General features: G+C 42.8%; 1 protein-coding gene across 1 annotated transcript in view; it reads right to left on the bottom strand.

Annotated features, from left to right (window-relative positions):
* The window catches only part of itpr3 (inositol 1,4,5-trisphosphate receptor, type 3), a 307422-nt gene that overhangs the window by 207584 nt on the left and 85488 nt on the right, over window positions 1-14350 (bottom strand). Inside the window, exons 8-17 of the mRNA XM_088320630.1 lie at window positions 13843-13989; window positions 13673-13768; window positions 11744-11788; window positions 10019-10161; window positions 9858-9957; window positions 7002-7162; window positions 4965-5106; window positions 2659-2823; window positions 1603-1775; window positions 1411-1530 (exon numbers count right to left, since the gene is read on the bottom strand). Of these exons, the coding sequence (XP_088176756.1) occupies window positions 1411-1530; window positions 1603-1775; window positions 2659-2823; window positions 4965-5106; window positions 7002-7162; window positions 9858-9957; window positions 10019-10161; window positions 11744-11788; window positions 13673-13768; window positions 13843-13989 (1292 nt within the window). The remainder of the gene's footprint in view (window positions 1-1410; window positions 1531-1602; window positions 1776-2658; window positions 2824-4964; window positions 5107-7001; window positions 7163-9857; window positions 9958-10018; window positions 10162-11743; window positions 11789-13672; window positions 13769-13842; window positions 13990-14350) is intronic.

Here is a 14350-nt window from a genome sequence, read left to right as displayed (position 1 = left end):
CCAATGGAGAGACGCTAATCACCTGCCCCTGAACACCACGAAACCAGGGAGATGGTGGTGGACTTCAAGAGGCCTAGAGCCCTCCCGGAACCTGTAACCATCAGAGGAGAATGTGTAGAGTTTGTCCAGACCGACAAATACCTGGGTGTGCAGCTGGACAATAAACTGGACTGGACTGCCAACACAGAAGCTCTGTGCAAGAAAGGACAAATCTGACTGTACTTCCTCAGAAGGCTGGCGTCCTTCAACATCTGCAAAAAGCTCCTGCAGATGTTCTATCAAACTGTTGCGGCAAGCGCCCTCTTCAATGTGGCAGTGTGTTGGGGAGGCAGCACTAAGAAGAAGGATACCTCTCGTCTGAATAAACTGGTGAGGAAGGCGGGCTCTGTTGTGGGCACAGAGCTGGACAGCCTGACAACTGTAGCTGAGAGACAGGCACTGAACAAGCTGCTGTCAATCATGGACAACTCACTACATCCACTAAACAGCATCATCTCTAGACATAAGAGCAGCTTCAGCGACAGACCGCTGTCATAGTCTTGTTCCACTGACAAACTGAGGAAATCATTTCCCCCTCATGCCATGAGGCACTTTAACTCCACCCAGGGGAGTAAAAGCCCACATTAAACCCCAACCCCACATTTGCATATTTTACCCTATTTTTATTACAGTGTCTTTTTTTTGTGAAAATTATTTAAATGCTTTGTGTTAAACACGTTATATAGGGTATTTTTTACCACAAAGATACTGCTGGAAATGTGAATTTCCCTACAGTGCCTGCCTGCCCGCCTGCCTGCCTGCCCGCCTGCCATTGTTTAAAATTCAGTTGTTGTTTTTTTTTGCATTTCATCATCTATTTATAACAATAAAGAATTTATATTTTGATTTACATTTCATTTTTTTGTATTACTAGGGATTTTGTGCTGTTGTTTGACTTTAAATCGGTCTAGTGTGTAAAAAGCTAAAATTGTGTAGTATTTTGCAATTTTTTGTACATCTATGATTTTTTTTATTTTAAATTGCATGTGCTTAGCTAAAAAAATGGTGCAATGTTATAGTATCATTGATAAATGATCATTTAACAAAAAATCTTCATGTTGAGGTTTATGAGTTTTTCCTTGCCCTCATGTAGGTTTTAGTTCAGGCGATGGTGTAATAATAGTCTGTAGTTTGCAATAATCTGTGGTCTGTGCAGCCCTTTGAGACTCTTTGTGATAAAAGGCTATACAAATAAACATGACATGTCTAGGAGCCATTTGGGAGTCAAAAGGGAGGCGGGCCAAAAGAGACAAACTTCTAATTGAAGCAGTCCCCTTGGGTGCGACCGTTAGGTGGCGCTGACCCTTTACATAACAACACCTCTGTCAGTATTTACTCTCAAGCCTTTTCACCCGATTTAAGAACACTTACTCAGTTTTGATGAGGATGTCCTGGTTTTGAGCGTCAAGCACACACTTGCAGATGAGTTCCTGTGTGACAGGAATCGCCACATTGTTGGACACACACAAGTCAGAAAGGTAGTCCAGAAACCTAAAAAGACACAACTTGGTCATCTTTCTGGGTTGCGACCCAAACACTTCTGCACCGCTACACCATGCCTACCTGGGCTCGCGGTTTTTGCGGACTAGGCTGACAAAAGTCTCCACCTCTGTCTTAGTGATGTGTTTCTCCAGGAGCTTACGGTTGTTGTGTAGTAGCGCAGTGATGGTGTCCTCCGCCAGAATGTCATAGCCAATCTGACTCTGCATGAGACCAAACTGCTTGGCAATGTGTTCCTGACCAAAATCAACAACCATACAGCCAAATGAGTTGAACACTATAAGTCCCAGGAATTTTCTTACCCCTTCAGAATGGCCAGCGGAAAGCCAAAAGGTTGTGTTATTCAAATCTAACAACTCAACGGCCGATCGTGTCACCATTTTGTTCTGTAAATGCAGCAAGGCAGGGTTCTTCCAAAGGAAAATGGTGGGTGTGGTTTTGATAAATGCATGAAATCTGTTGGCAAAACTACTACAAATTTAGTATTAAATTAATACAAAACAAAATATGAAATTAAGTGCTTGAAATAAGGGACTTAATATATTTTTCTGTCTTAATTGTCTTTTTCTCACTCTTTCTTTCTTTCTTTCTTTCTTTCTTTCTTTCTTTCTTTCTCTCTCTCTCTTTCTCTCTCTCTCTGAGTGTTGTCAATCAAAAGGTCAGAGTTGCCTACCATATTAGGAATAATTTTATGATTGGTTATTTTTAAAGGGGTGTTTTGGAGCGAAACGAATGGATTACTAGAAGGAACGCCCAACAAAGCAGATATCCTTTTAGTGTTTTTTTTTGTTTTTTTAATCTGCCAGCAGTATTACATGTTTTGGAGAAAGTATTTTACACTGTCAGATTCTCTGATAATGATCTTTCTGTGATGAGTACATGAAGTGATCATCCTATCTTAAATCCCAAGAGTTTAGGCTTTTCAATTATATGTGGCATGACATATTTCAGTGACCAATGACATTGCGAAGACACAATTTTGTTTATAAAAAGTCCAGCGGCCCGCTGGCGGGACGGCGGAAATTTGAGGGGTTAATGGTGTGGATTACCACATGTGACGCATAAACCAGATGCATGGGGGGAAAAAAAACCACAAATACTCTTGTCAACAGCCTTTACCTGGTTTTTGCGGTAGTCCTCCTGGGAATGTCGAAGGATGCGATAGCAGAGGCGTAACATGTACTGGTATGAAGAGTTCTTTTGGTCTGCCAACTCCTCCAGACGGAGCAGAGGCCCCTCACCCCCACCCCGGTCTTTAAAAGGAACTTTAAGGATGCCAAATATCTGAGGTAAACAAAAAATTGTTTGAGGGAATAATGAACACTAATATGTACCGTAAATTCCGAACTGCAAGGCGCTATTTGTTTGCGACATTTACCCCTTAAAAAGAGTGGGGCATGGGCATTTTAGCTGGAAAAAGAGTGAAACAATAGCTTAAAGTCTTACCTACTACCTTGTCAAAATTGATCAGTCTGAAAAACTAACCATTGTATTTTATACATTTTTCTATTGGTAGATCTGGGCGTTTCCAAAACTGGCCATCTGGAGCTGACCAGTTCCCAGCCCTTAAAACGTATATTCCTATATTTTACTTTGGCCCATTTTTAGACATTGTGTGAGGGTTTTTAACTAATTGACTTCTATTTCTAAATGCAAATCCATAATTGTCCACACTTGCGCGTGATAATGGTGCAAAAAAATGAATCACGATTGGCTTTGCGCACGTTTACCTTCGGCCCTGATTTGAATACATGCTGTAAATGTGTACATATTTACGTTGGGGATTCATTGGCTTACCAATGTGTCAATCCACATTTGAATCGGTCACTATTGGCTAAAGATTTTCATGAACTTATTTTCAATGCAGGCCCTTAAAACTTTGCATTTATGGATTTTACTTTGGCCAATTTTTAGATATAGTGAAAGAGTTGAAAATGTTTGACTTCTCTCTATAGAAGTCAATCAATAATTGCTCACACTTGCGTGTAATACTCGCGCGTGAAAATTGAGAGTTTATTTTCAGCTCTGATTTCAAAACAGAAAGTAATATTGCGTAAAATTACACTGGTAATTTTATTGGCTTACCAATGTGTCAATCCATATTTGAATCGGTCATTATTGAGTTATGTAACGAAACAGACAGATTACAACAAGCATCGTCAAATATATCAGGAATGCTTTTAGGCAGATTGTTTTTATCTGTCGGCATTACTGTGTGTTTTGGAATTAATATTTTACTCGGTTGGATTCACTGGACTCCCGCGTATATAACCAGACCAAATCTGCGGGGATTTGTTTTACTGGTGAGTTTTACCTGCTTTATAGATTTCAGGTATCTGTTTCAGACCGATCGTGATGTTTTTGTGATGAGTACATTTTGAAATAGTCAAACCATATCTTGGGTAAGTATACTTTTGTCAGAGTGGATGGTGGTGAGATGGTGGACAGAGCCCTGATGGATCATGTGGTGGTTAGGAAAGTGAGTTTTAAGTAGATTGTTGGATGTGCATGTTTACAGAGGTAAAATGAGTGGTATGTCTGGTCATTTTTATGTGGAAGGAAAACTGAGAATAGATGGATCGTGGAGGGCTAGGAATAGGAAGAGTGTGAGGGAAGAGGTGAAAATGTCAGAGTTGAATAAGGCAGAAAAGGAGAGAGAATTTAAAGAGAGGATAGGGGAAGAGTGTGAACGGATTAGTAGAAGAGAAGTGGAGAGTGTGCAAATGGAATGGAAGCAGTGTTGAGGAGTCCGAAAGAAGTGTGTGGAATGAAAAAAGTTGGTCGAAATGTTAAGAAAGGAAGTGAATGGTGGAATAATGAGGTCTCGGAGGTTGTGACAGAGAAGAGATGTGCCTTTGAGGAGTGGCTGCAAGATAAGATAGATATCTTGGGTAGAGAGAGGGGGAAAATAGAGACAGAGGGAAAGAGATAGAAAGAGGGGAAGGATAGAGACGGAGGGATATAGAGAGGTAGAGAGAAGTATTGGATAGCGACAGTCACTTTATGTTGTTTTACTGTTGACTTTTGCTGTGAACAAAATCTTTGAAGTGCAGTTGCAGATTTCTACTTGACCATGTGGTGAGTGTGAGTCATTTATTTTACACTGCAGTGTTAAACACATTTTACCCTGTTAAACTGTTTACTTGTGTTGTGGGAAAATAATTAAAGCACAATGGCATTTGTGTACTTAAGCAGTTGTCTGACAAGAGATTGTGATTTATTCTATACATTTAAACTCAATTTATACTGTTTTACAATTGACTTTTGTTGCGAACAAATTACTTGAAGTACAGTAGGCCATGTCTACTTGCCGGTGGTTTCATTTGTTACTTTTTACAGCAGAGTAACTCAGTTACTAACTCAGTTACTTTTGGAAGAAGTAGTGAGTAACTACAATTACTTTTTGAAAGTAACACTTCCCTTACCTGCTTGAGAATGTTCTGCTCTCTCATCAGCTTCTGCCTTTCTCGGTTGGCTCTGGTTATGGCGACTTCCAACACCGGCTGACCATTGTTCAAAGTGTCAGCTACAAAGAACACCACGTCCTCTAGCAGCTTGATAGCAAATCTGGATAATAGACAGTTTTTTAATTTGTTTACCTGTAGCAGCAGGATGGCCAACAATGATGTCAGCTCCATCTAAGTGAAGCTAATGTTATGTAGAATAAATGCATATCTCTTTACCTATGATTTGTTTTAAAACATGGCCGTTTGTTTAAGATATCATTTGTTTGCTTATTTTTTAAATTAGTATTTGAATCTTTGATGAATTATTTTTCCCCACCGCACATAGCACTAGAAGTACCACAGCCAAGCCATTTGCCTTTCGTACCTAGTATGCCCAAAGGACAGTCAACTGACTGGATTAGTTTCACGATTGATCTGAAAATGAGGCAAACCCTGGTCAACACTACTCGAAAATGACCCTTCGCATGCTAATGTGAAAAAAATCATATTTGTGGGGGTGTAACCAGCCCATATTTTGTGGTATTTTGGAGTACCGTATTTTCCGCATTATAGGGCGCACCGGATTATAGGGCGCACCCCCAAAAAATAGTTTTTGGTCCTATATCTTCCATAGATAAGGCGCAACGGATTATAAGGCGCTACAATGGGAACATCGACAAAACAGTCAGATAGTTCAGTCCAACTGATTACCCCCTTAACATTCCCAAAGCTTGCAAAGAAGCAAATACGTGTCATAGACACGTGCGGATGCGGTGTCCGTACGATGTCACTCAAATGCATCATTTCAAATATCATTCGGAAGGTTAAAGTCTTGGGATTCAAGAAATGCCAAACATTTCTAAGTTTCTATTTTCTTTTTCGCTCGCAACTTTACTGTGCATATGACAATAAACACTTGGAATTGAGTTTAATTCACTCAACTCATCACAGCAACATCAAGATCGTTCTAAAACAAGATACGGGGAAAATATAAAGCCGCATAGCTCACCTAAGTTCTCACGTTCAATAATGATACGCAATCATGGTCTTCTTACAACCGTGAGTGAAGTAAATCCAGGAGAGTAAATTATTTGCAAATACAGACTAATAAAACATGTTTCTTTATGGTGTACTTTAGCAAGCTTGCTAAGCTTGCTACGCCATTGCTAAACCCGGCCAATTGCAGGGTTTGTTTTGGCCATCTAGCCAATCTGAGGCTCCGAATAACTTCAGCCAGTAGCGATCGATTTAACGGATGATTGACACATCTTTTTCGGCCAATTGCAGGGTTTGTTTTGGCCCTCTAGCCAATCCGTGGCTCTGAATAACTTCAGCCAATAGCGATCGATTCAACGGATGATTGATACATCATTTTCAGCCAATTGCAGGGTTTGTTTTGGCGCTCTAGCCAATCCGAGGCTCCGAATAACTTCAGCCAATAGTGATCGATTCAAATGATGATTGACACATTGGTTAGCCAATGAAACGCCGGTATATAAATCCCAGCATACACCGCGGACTACTCCACGTTCGGGGGAAAATCGAGTCGGCGGCTGTTGCGCAAGTTGCGAGACCTTGTGATTTAATGTTGATCCATAAATAAGACGCACTGTATTATAAGGCGCGTGGTCAGCTTTTGAAAAAAATTAAGACTTTTAGGTGCGCCTTATAGTGCGGAAAATACGGTATTTCTGATTTTTAGTATATCTGTAATGTTTTTAATCTTACTGTAGCTGTATTTTTCTAGTATTTATGTAGAAGTATTCTGAAGTATTTTAATGCTAGTATTTACAGAACAATGGTGACAAGATGGGCCATTGAGCTGTTAGTTTTAAATAACACAGCCTTTTGGCTTGCTGCTGGCCATTATGGAAGGGTAAGAAAATTCCTGACTTCTAAGTCTTAATATTACACACCGTCCCTTTAGACTTTCATATTGAGACTGGGGCCTGAAATAATGTGAGACCCCGGTGCATACAACATATTAACATGTAATTGAGGCGGCAAAATTCTCACCTGCGGTCATTTTGGCTGATGAAGCCCTGACTGAAGTTGTCCACCACCGTGCACAACATGGCACTGGCGTCGTTGGCAAAGTCCAGATCCCGAATTTCCATGGCAGGAACCGAGACTATTGCAAATGCCTCTTTGTCCTCTTTGGTGGGACACGTTCCTAACTGCAAGAGCAAAAGATTGTTCTCTTTACGGGGGGGACTTTTACTTGTAATTTCCACAAATGGGTAGATGGCGTAAATTAATTTTGTTTATCTTTGTTTTGTATTTTTTCTTTTTTTTGTGGTAAATTAAATTACATCCCTCTTATTTCTCTTTCTTGTCACAGACCAAGAACAGAGACGGGACCCAATTGCGTTCGTTTTACTTCGTTTTTTATTAAAAAGGAGAACAGGACTCCCATCCACGATCCGATGATCGTCGGTCGCGGGTGGCAGACAGCAGGAACGCGGAAGTGGTACTTCCGTGTCGAGCGAAGGTCAAGTCAAGTCATGTTTATTTGTATAGCCCTTAATCACAAAGAGTCTCAAAGTCGTTGACACCGAGAACAAACAGGTCGATGGCCGGGGCGGAGGAGCAAAAACATAAACGGGTCCAGAAAAAAGGTAGGCAAAAGGTATCAGGCAGGAAACTGGGCAGGATAGAGTCAGGAGTCACAAAAGTTTGCCTAGAGTGTAGCGTAGGTTCATAAGGTTTACGAGTGTTGTAAGGAAGGCGGGGGTTTGAAAAAGAGGAAGCAGCCAATCAGCGTCCACGGCTGTTGGCGCCAACGAAGCAGACTCTTGTGCCCCGCATCAGTAATCATGACAGGGCTGAAGATCACGGCCTGAGGAAGCCAACAGCACCACGTCATCTGCAAAAAGCAGTGACGCAATGCTGAGGCCCCCAAACCAGACTCCATCCCCACCAAGGCTGCGCCTAGAAATTCTGTCCATAAAAGTTATGAACAGAATCTGTGACAAAGGGCAGCCCTGGCGGAGTCCAACCCTCACCGGGAACGAATCCTACTTACTGCCTGCAATGCGGACCAGACTCTGGCATCGGGCATACAGGGACCCCATACTCCCGAAGCACCCCCCACAGTGCTTCCCGAGGATCAAGGTCGAATGCCTTCTCCAAGTCCTCAAAACACATGTAGACCGGGCAGGCAAACTCCCATGCACCCTCAAAGACCCTGCAGATTGTGTAGAGCTGGTCCAGTGTTCCACGGCCAGGACGAAAACCACACTGTTCCTCCTGAATCCGAGATTCAACCTCCTGGCGGACCCTCCTCTCCAGTACCCCGGAATAGACTTTACCAGGGAGGCTGAGAAGTGTGATTCCCCTGTAATTGGAACACACTCTCCGGTCCCCTTTCTTAAAGAAGCAGTGTCCAGATGTCCACGCGATGTTGCAGAGGCGTGTCAACTATGACACGCCCACAACATCCAGAGCCTTAATGAACTCGGGGCGGATTTCATCGACCCCTGGGGCCCTGCCACCGAGGACCTTTTTGACCACCTCGGTGACTTCAACCCCTTCGGCTCTGCTTCCCTGGAGAAAGACGTGTCGGTGGGATTGAGGAAGTCTTCGAAGTACTCCGCCCACCGATTCACAACGTCCCGGGTCGAGGTCAGCAGCGCTCCATCGGCACAATACACAGTGTCGATGGCACACTGCTTCCCCCCCTAAGACATCGGCTGGTGGACCAGAATTTCCTCGAAGCCGTTTGGAAGTCAGCTTCCATGGCCTCGCCAAACTCCTCCAATGCCCTAGTTTTTGCCTCGGCAACAGCCGAAGCCGCATTCCGCTTGGCCAGTCGATAACTTCCAGCTGCTTCCAGCGTCCCACAGGCCAGGAAGGCCCGATAAGACTCTTTCTTCAGCTTGACAGCATCCCTCACCGCCGGTGACCACCAACGGGTCTGAGGGTTGCTGCCGCGGCAGGCACCAACTACCCTACGGCCACAGCTCCGATCAGCCGCTTCGACACACCCTCTAAGGACTCCAAGAAGGGTGGGTACTCTGAACTGCTATTTGTTGCATAAGCACAAACAACAGTCAGGACCCGTCCCCCCACCCAAAGGCGGAGGGAGGCTACCCTCTCGTCTACTGGGGTGAACCCCAACACACAGGCGCCGAGCCGTGGAGCAACTGATATGGCCACACCGGCTCTGCGCCTCTCACCACGGGCGCAGAGCCGGAAGAGAGAGTCCAACCCCTCTCGAGAGGACTGGTACCAGAGCGCAAGCCATGCATGGAGGTGAGTCTGACTATATCTAGTCAGAATTTCTCAACCTCACGCACCAACTCAGGCTCCTTCCCTGCCAGAGAGGTAACGTTCCATGTCCCAAAAGCCAGTTTCTGTAGCCGGGGACCCCTCCCTTGGCCGCTACCCAGCTCTCTGCGCACCCGACCCCTTTGGCCCCTCCTACAGGTGGTGAGTCCATGGGAAGAGGGTCCCACGTCGTCCTTTCGGGTTGTGCCCAGCCGGACTCCGTGGGTAAAGGTCCAGTCACCAGGCGCTCGCCAGCGGACCCCACCTCCAGGTCTGGCTCCAGAAGGGGGCCCCGGTAACCCACGTCCGGGCGAGGCAAATTGAGGACCAATGTTTTTGCTCGTCATAAGGGGTCTTCTGATCTTCTTCTTGTCTGGCCACTCACCTAGAACCTGTTTGCCACGGGTGACCCTACCAGGGGCTTAAAGCCCCCGACAACATAGCTCCTAGGATCATTAGGACACACAAACTCCTCCACCATGATAAGGTAGCAGATCAAGGAGCTCAAGTAAATAATTCTCTCAAATCAATTATATGTGACACTTTTTATAACACTTTTGCTTCCCTTCCTTTCAAATGCAAATAAAAGACTGGTGGACCAACCATGAGTCTGATGGGTCTCTCTTCCTCGATATCTATGGGGACATTGGTGCTCTGGATCCATGTGTTGGTGCAGAGATGCCTCAAGCGTACATATGAGTTTCTAAAAGATAGCACTCGATCAACGTCTTCATTTCAAATACTCAGGAAAAAGCGAGACGTACCGTGGTACAAAAGAGTCGTTTTTTTGCAAAGTGGTGGGATCAAGCTCAAAGAGAGAGGCAATGTCGTTGCCGTGTGTCATGGCCACAAGTTTGTACTTTATCCTCTCCAAATGCGAACGATTACTCCCTTCACTGCTCTCCATCTGTACACAGAAACCCTTGAAATTATCATAGTCATATATTGTATGTAGTATATACAGTGAAGAAAATAAGTATTTGAACACCCTACTATTTTTCTAGTCCTCCCACTTAGAAATCATGGAGGGGTCTGAAATGTTCATTGAAGGTGCATGTCCACTGTGAGAGAGATGAACTAAAAAGAAAAATCCAGAAATCACAAAGCATGATTTTTTTTAAAGGTAGAGCGCTCGTCTTGGGATCAAGAGATCGCAGGTTCGATTCCCGGCTCCTCCTTGCTATATGTCGAAGTGTCCTTGGGCAAGACACTGAATCCCTAATGCCTAATGCAAACTTAAGACGCGCCTTGGCATGTGCTGGTTTAAGCAGGGGAACCTTTCGTGCCATGCATGATTTCAAATCATGTTGTCTTAGTGTATTGCCTAAAGTAACCTTGAAAACGGTGGTCCCAGCTCTTTTCAGGTCAATGACCAACTCCTGTCGTTTAGTTACGGGCTGATTTCTCACCTTTCTTAGAATCATTGAGACCCCACGAGGTGATATCTTGCATAGGGCTCAACTTCGATTGAGATTAACCGTGATGTTTAGGTTCTTCCATTTTCTAACAGTGGGCACTTTTTCACCGAGCTACTTGGCAATTGCTACATAGCCCTTTCCAGCCTTGTGGAGATTGAAGGATTTTATATTTGATACGATTAAATACAATTTACATTTATCGAGTGCAATGAAGATTTTCATTGAGTGAGCTTCAGGTCGCGCCGTTCCAAGTGGGAGTGTTTTGGCTGGGGAATTTTGATAACAGAATTTTGATGACAGAATTCTGACGCAGATGGCAGGCGATGTTTGGAGAACAAAGCCCTGATGACGTGGAAACGCTTGGTGTTGTTTTGAGTTTCTTCAGACATCAAGGAGACGAGGTGGAGCCCACGTGGGTAGTCTCTGGCCCATGGGAGGAGCCGACACGCCAACTTAGGAGTAAGGCGTGGGCAGAGAAAGAACTTCCGAAGATCGACAAGGTGTAAAATTTCGTCAATGGTGTCTTTGGACAGCTCTTTGGTCTTCGCCATGTTACAAGTTAAAGTCTCGGTGATTGAATGGGGTGGACAGGTGTCTTTATGCAGCTAAGAACCTCAACTGGTGCATCTGATTTGGATGATACATAGAGTGCAGGTGGACTGCTAATGGGTGGACTAAGCGGTCTTTCAGGGTCAGGATTCTAGATGATACACAGGTGTTCAAATACTTATTTGCGGCTGTATCACACGAACAAATTGTTAAAAAATCATGCATTGTGATTTCTGTTTTTTTTTGTTTTAGTTTATCTCTCTCACAGTGGACTTGCACCTACGATGAAAATTTCAGACCCCTCCATGATTTCCAAGTGGGAGTAATAAAAATCGCAGGGTTTTCAAATACTTATTTTCTTCACTGTTTATTATGTATATAATAAACTGTATTTTCTGTATATATACATCAAGTGGAAATATTTAAAACTGCAGCTTATTTTTCCCTTCACTTCTCAAAGTGTTGTCTCGCGGGCCGGATTAAACCCCTTCTTGACCCCTGTCCCCTAGAGCTCCAGCTTACCATAAGGAACATCTCTGCACTGTCGCCTCGGTAACCAGGGTTCTCCTGCAAACATAAAGTAATAAAAATGCGCCTTCACATTGGCAGAATCCTATTTTTTTCCTGTAATATAATATATAATATACACAGGCGTTATATGCGTCGTATCTATTTCCACCATCATCTACCACTTAGGTTTACCTTTCAATGGCTTTTTCGTATACGTATCCAAAATACAATACAACATTATTTATATCTGTACATTCAAGGAAACTGTGGGGGTCAGATGCATCGACATTTCGTTCTGTATACACGTGTACTAGAATGACAATAAAGTAGATCTGAATCTGAATCTGATCCTTTCCAGGCCATTGTACCAAAAAATCTTTTTTTTATGACAGAAGGTTAAGAGAAAAAAACCCACTTAGTTTCCACTAAGGAAACACTAATTTTGTTCACACTAGAAGCCCCAGTAATTTTCTTACGTTTCCTGAATAGCCAGCAGACAGCCAAAGAGCAGTGATTTTCAAAACTAACAACTCAACGGTCCATCTTGTCACCATTGTTCTGTAAATGTGGCAAGGCAAGGTTGTTCGAATGGAGTGTGGTGGGGTTGTGTTGATAGATGCATAAAGAGTCAGTTTGCAAAAATACTACAAATTTACTACAAAACTAAATATCAAATTTAGTGCTTCAAAGAAGGCACCCAATATATTATTTTGTCTTCAGATTCAGATTCAGATTCAGATCTACTTTATTGTCATTCTAGTACACGTGTCTACAGAACGAAATGTCGATACATCTGACCCGCACAGTTTCCTTGAATGTACAGATATAAATAAAATGTTGTATTGAGTTGTAGTATTGAGTGCTAATAATATACTAAATAATTATGGCTATGTATAGTATTTTACAGTAGCGCAAATAGTGCAAGAGGAGTAGCCAACCAGATGTGCAAAATGGGCAGTCAGGTAAACAAGTCAGGTAAACAGAACAATAACACTGTAACAATAACGCTGTAAGTACAATAGTGCAGAGAAACAGATGTGCAAGGAGTGGCTAGCTAAAAACGACTGCCAGTAGTGCAAAAAGTCAAACAGAACCCACAGATGTACAGATTAGCAGCAGTTTAGATTTACTATGTGTTTGAGTGACCATTTAACAGTCTAATGGCCCGGGGGACAAGACTATTGTGGAACCTGGTGGTCCTGCACCGCACACTGCAGTACCTCTTCCCAGAGGCTAGCAGAGTGAACAGTCCATGATGGGGGTGAGAGGGATCCCTGATAATGTTCTTAGCTTGGGATAGGCAGCGCTTCTGGCCAATGTCATTCTTCATTCTGATAAAAAAAAAAAATACTACAAAACTAAAAACACTACAAAAAGACTACTACACTAATACTATGATATAAAAATACCATTACAGAAACAACAGAAATACTACAATAAATCAACGACAGTAATACAGTGGGACCTAGCTACTTCGCGCTTCGACGTTCGCGGATTCAGAGCTTCGCGGGCCTAAAAAAATACTAATAAAATATATTTGTAGTTTTTTTTTCTAAGCATTTTTGAAGGGGCGTCGCTACTTCGTGGTTCCACGTTCGCGGGTTCAGAGCTTCGCAGGTCTAAAAAACAATAATAATAGAATACAATAATTAGAAAAAAATTTGGACCGCAAAGTAGCGAGGTCCCACTGTATAACTAATTCTATAAAATTACGGGCTGGTTGTCTCTTCACATTAGAATGTAAAAGGTCATAACTGAGTTGTGTTGTTCACACCAGCGTTTGCCTCATTTGCAGATCAATGGTAAAACTAATCCAGTCAGGTGGCTATTCTTTCGGCATTCTATGTAGGAAAGCCAATGGCTTGGCTGTGGTACTTCTAGTGTTAAGGACTATACAAATAACTGTGACATGACTTGACAGAGTAGGGAAAAAAATCTTACCTCTGCTGCCAGGTAGTTTCCAGTAGCAAGGTGTTTGAAGCGATACAAGCTGTTCCAGTGTCCAGCCCCCCCTCGACAAGGATCATGATGCACAACCTCCAGAATAAATCATTACACTATAAAAGGATCTCTACTTTACAAATTCAGAGGAAGTATTTTTTGAAAAGTACCTCAACCTCCCACAGAGCATTGGAGCTAGTGGCTGATGTTGCAGACTGTCTCAAAGTTGTGCGAAGGAAAACATGAAGTCCTTTCTTGTACTCATCACATGTCAGAAACTTCTCCTGCTCCGCATGAAACAAACGCACAACATCCCCCTGTGGGTAAAAAGGTGTGTTTTAAAAATGGCAGGCAATTTAACTGTACTTTATGTCATTCAGGCGTATTATAGAGTTGAACAAGGAGTTTTCTGTCATTGGCACAGAAATCAAGTGTTGACTTCCGCTTTCAAGTTTACCACTACAGGAACAATACCCAGAATCTGGAATAAGGAGAAACAGCAAGAAGAGTTGACTTTTAAAATAAACCCTCAAAGCCAGCGGAGCAGGACTGTTTATAAACAAATATGTGCCTGTACAATGTCACCAGTCACTAAAATACACCATGCCATTATCATAGAAAAGCTTAAACTCTTGAGATTCAAAAATTAATTAATACAATAAACATTCAATTAATAAA

The sequence above is a fragment of the Urocampus carinirostris genome, chromosome 17 (genome assembly GCF_059441175.1).
Source record: "Urocampus carinirostris isolate Australia breed hairy pipefish chromosome 17, RoL_Ucar_1.0, whole genome shotgun sequence".
Taxonomy (NCBI): domain Eukaryota; kingdom Metazoa; phylum Chordata; class Actinopteri; order Syngnathiformes; family Syngnathidae; genus Urocampus; species Urocampus carinirostris.
This window is presented reverse-complemented; position numbering and strand designations above follow the sequence as displayed.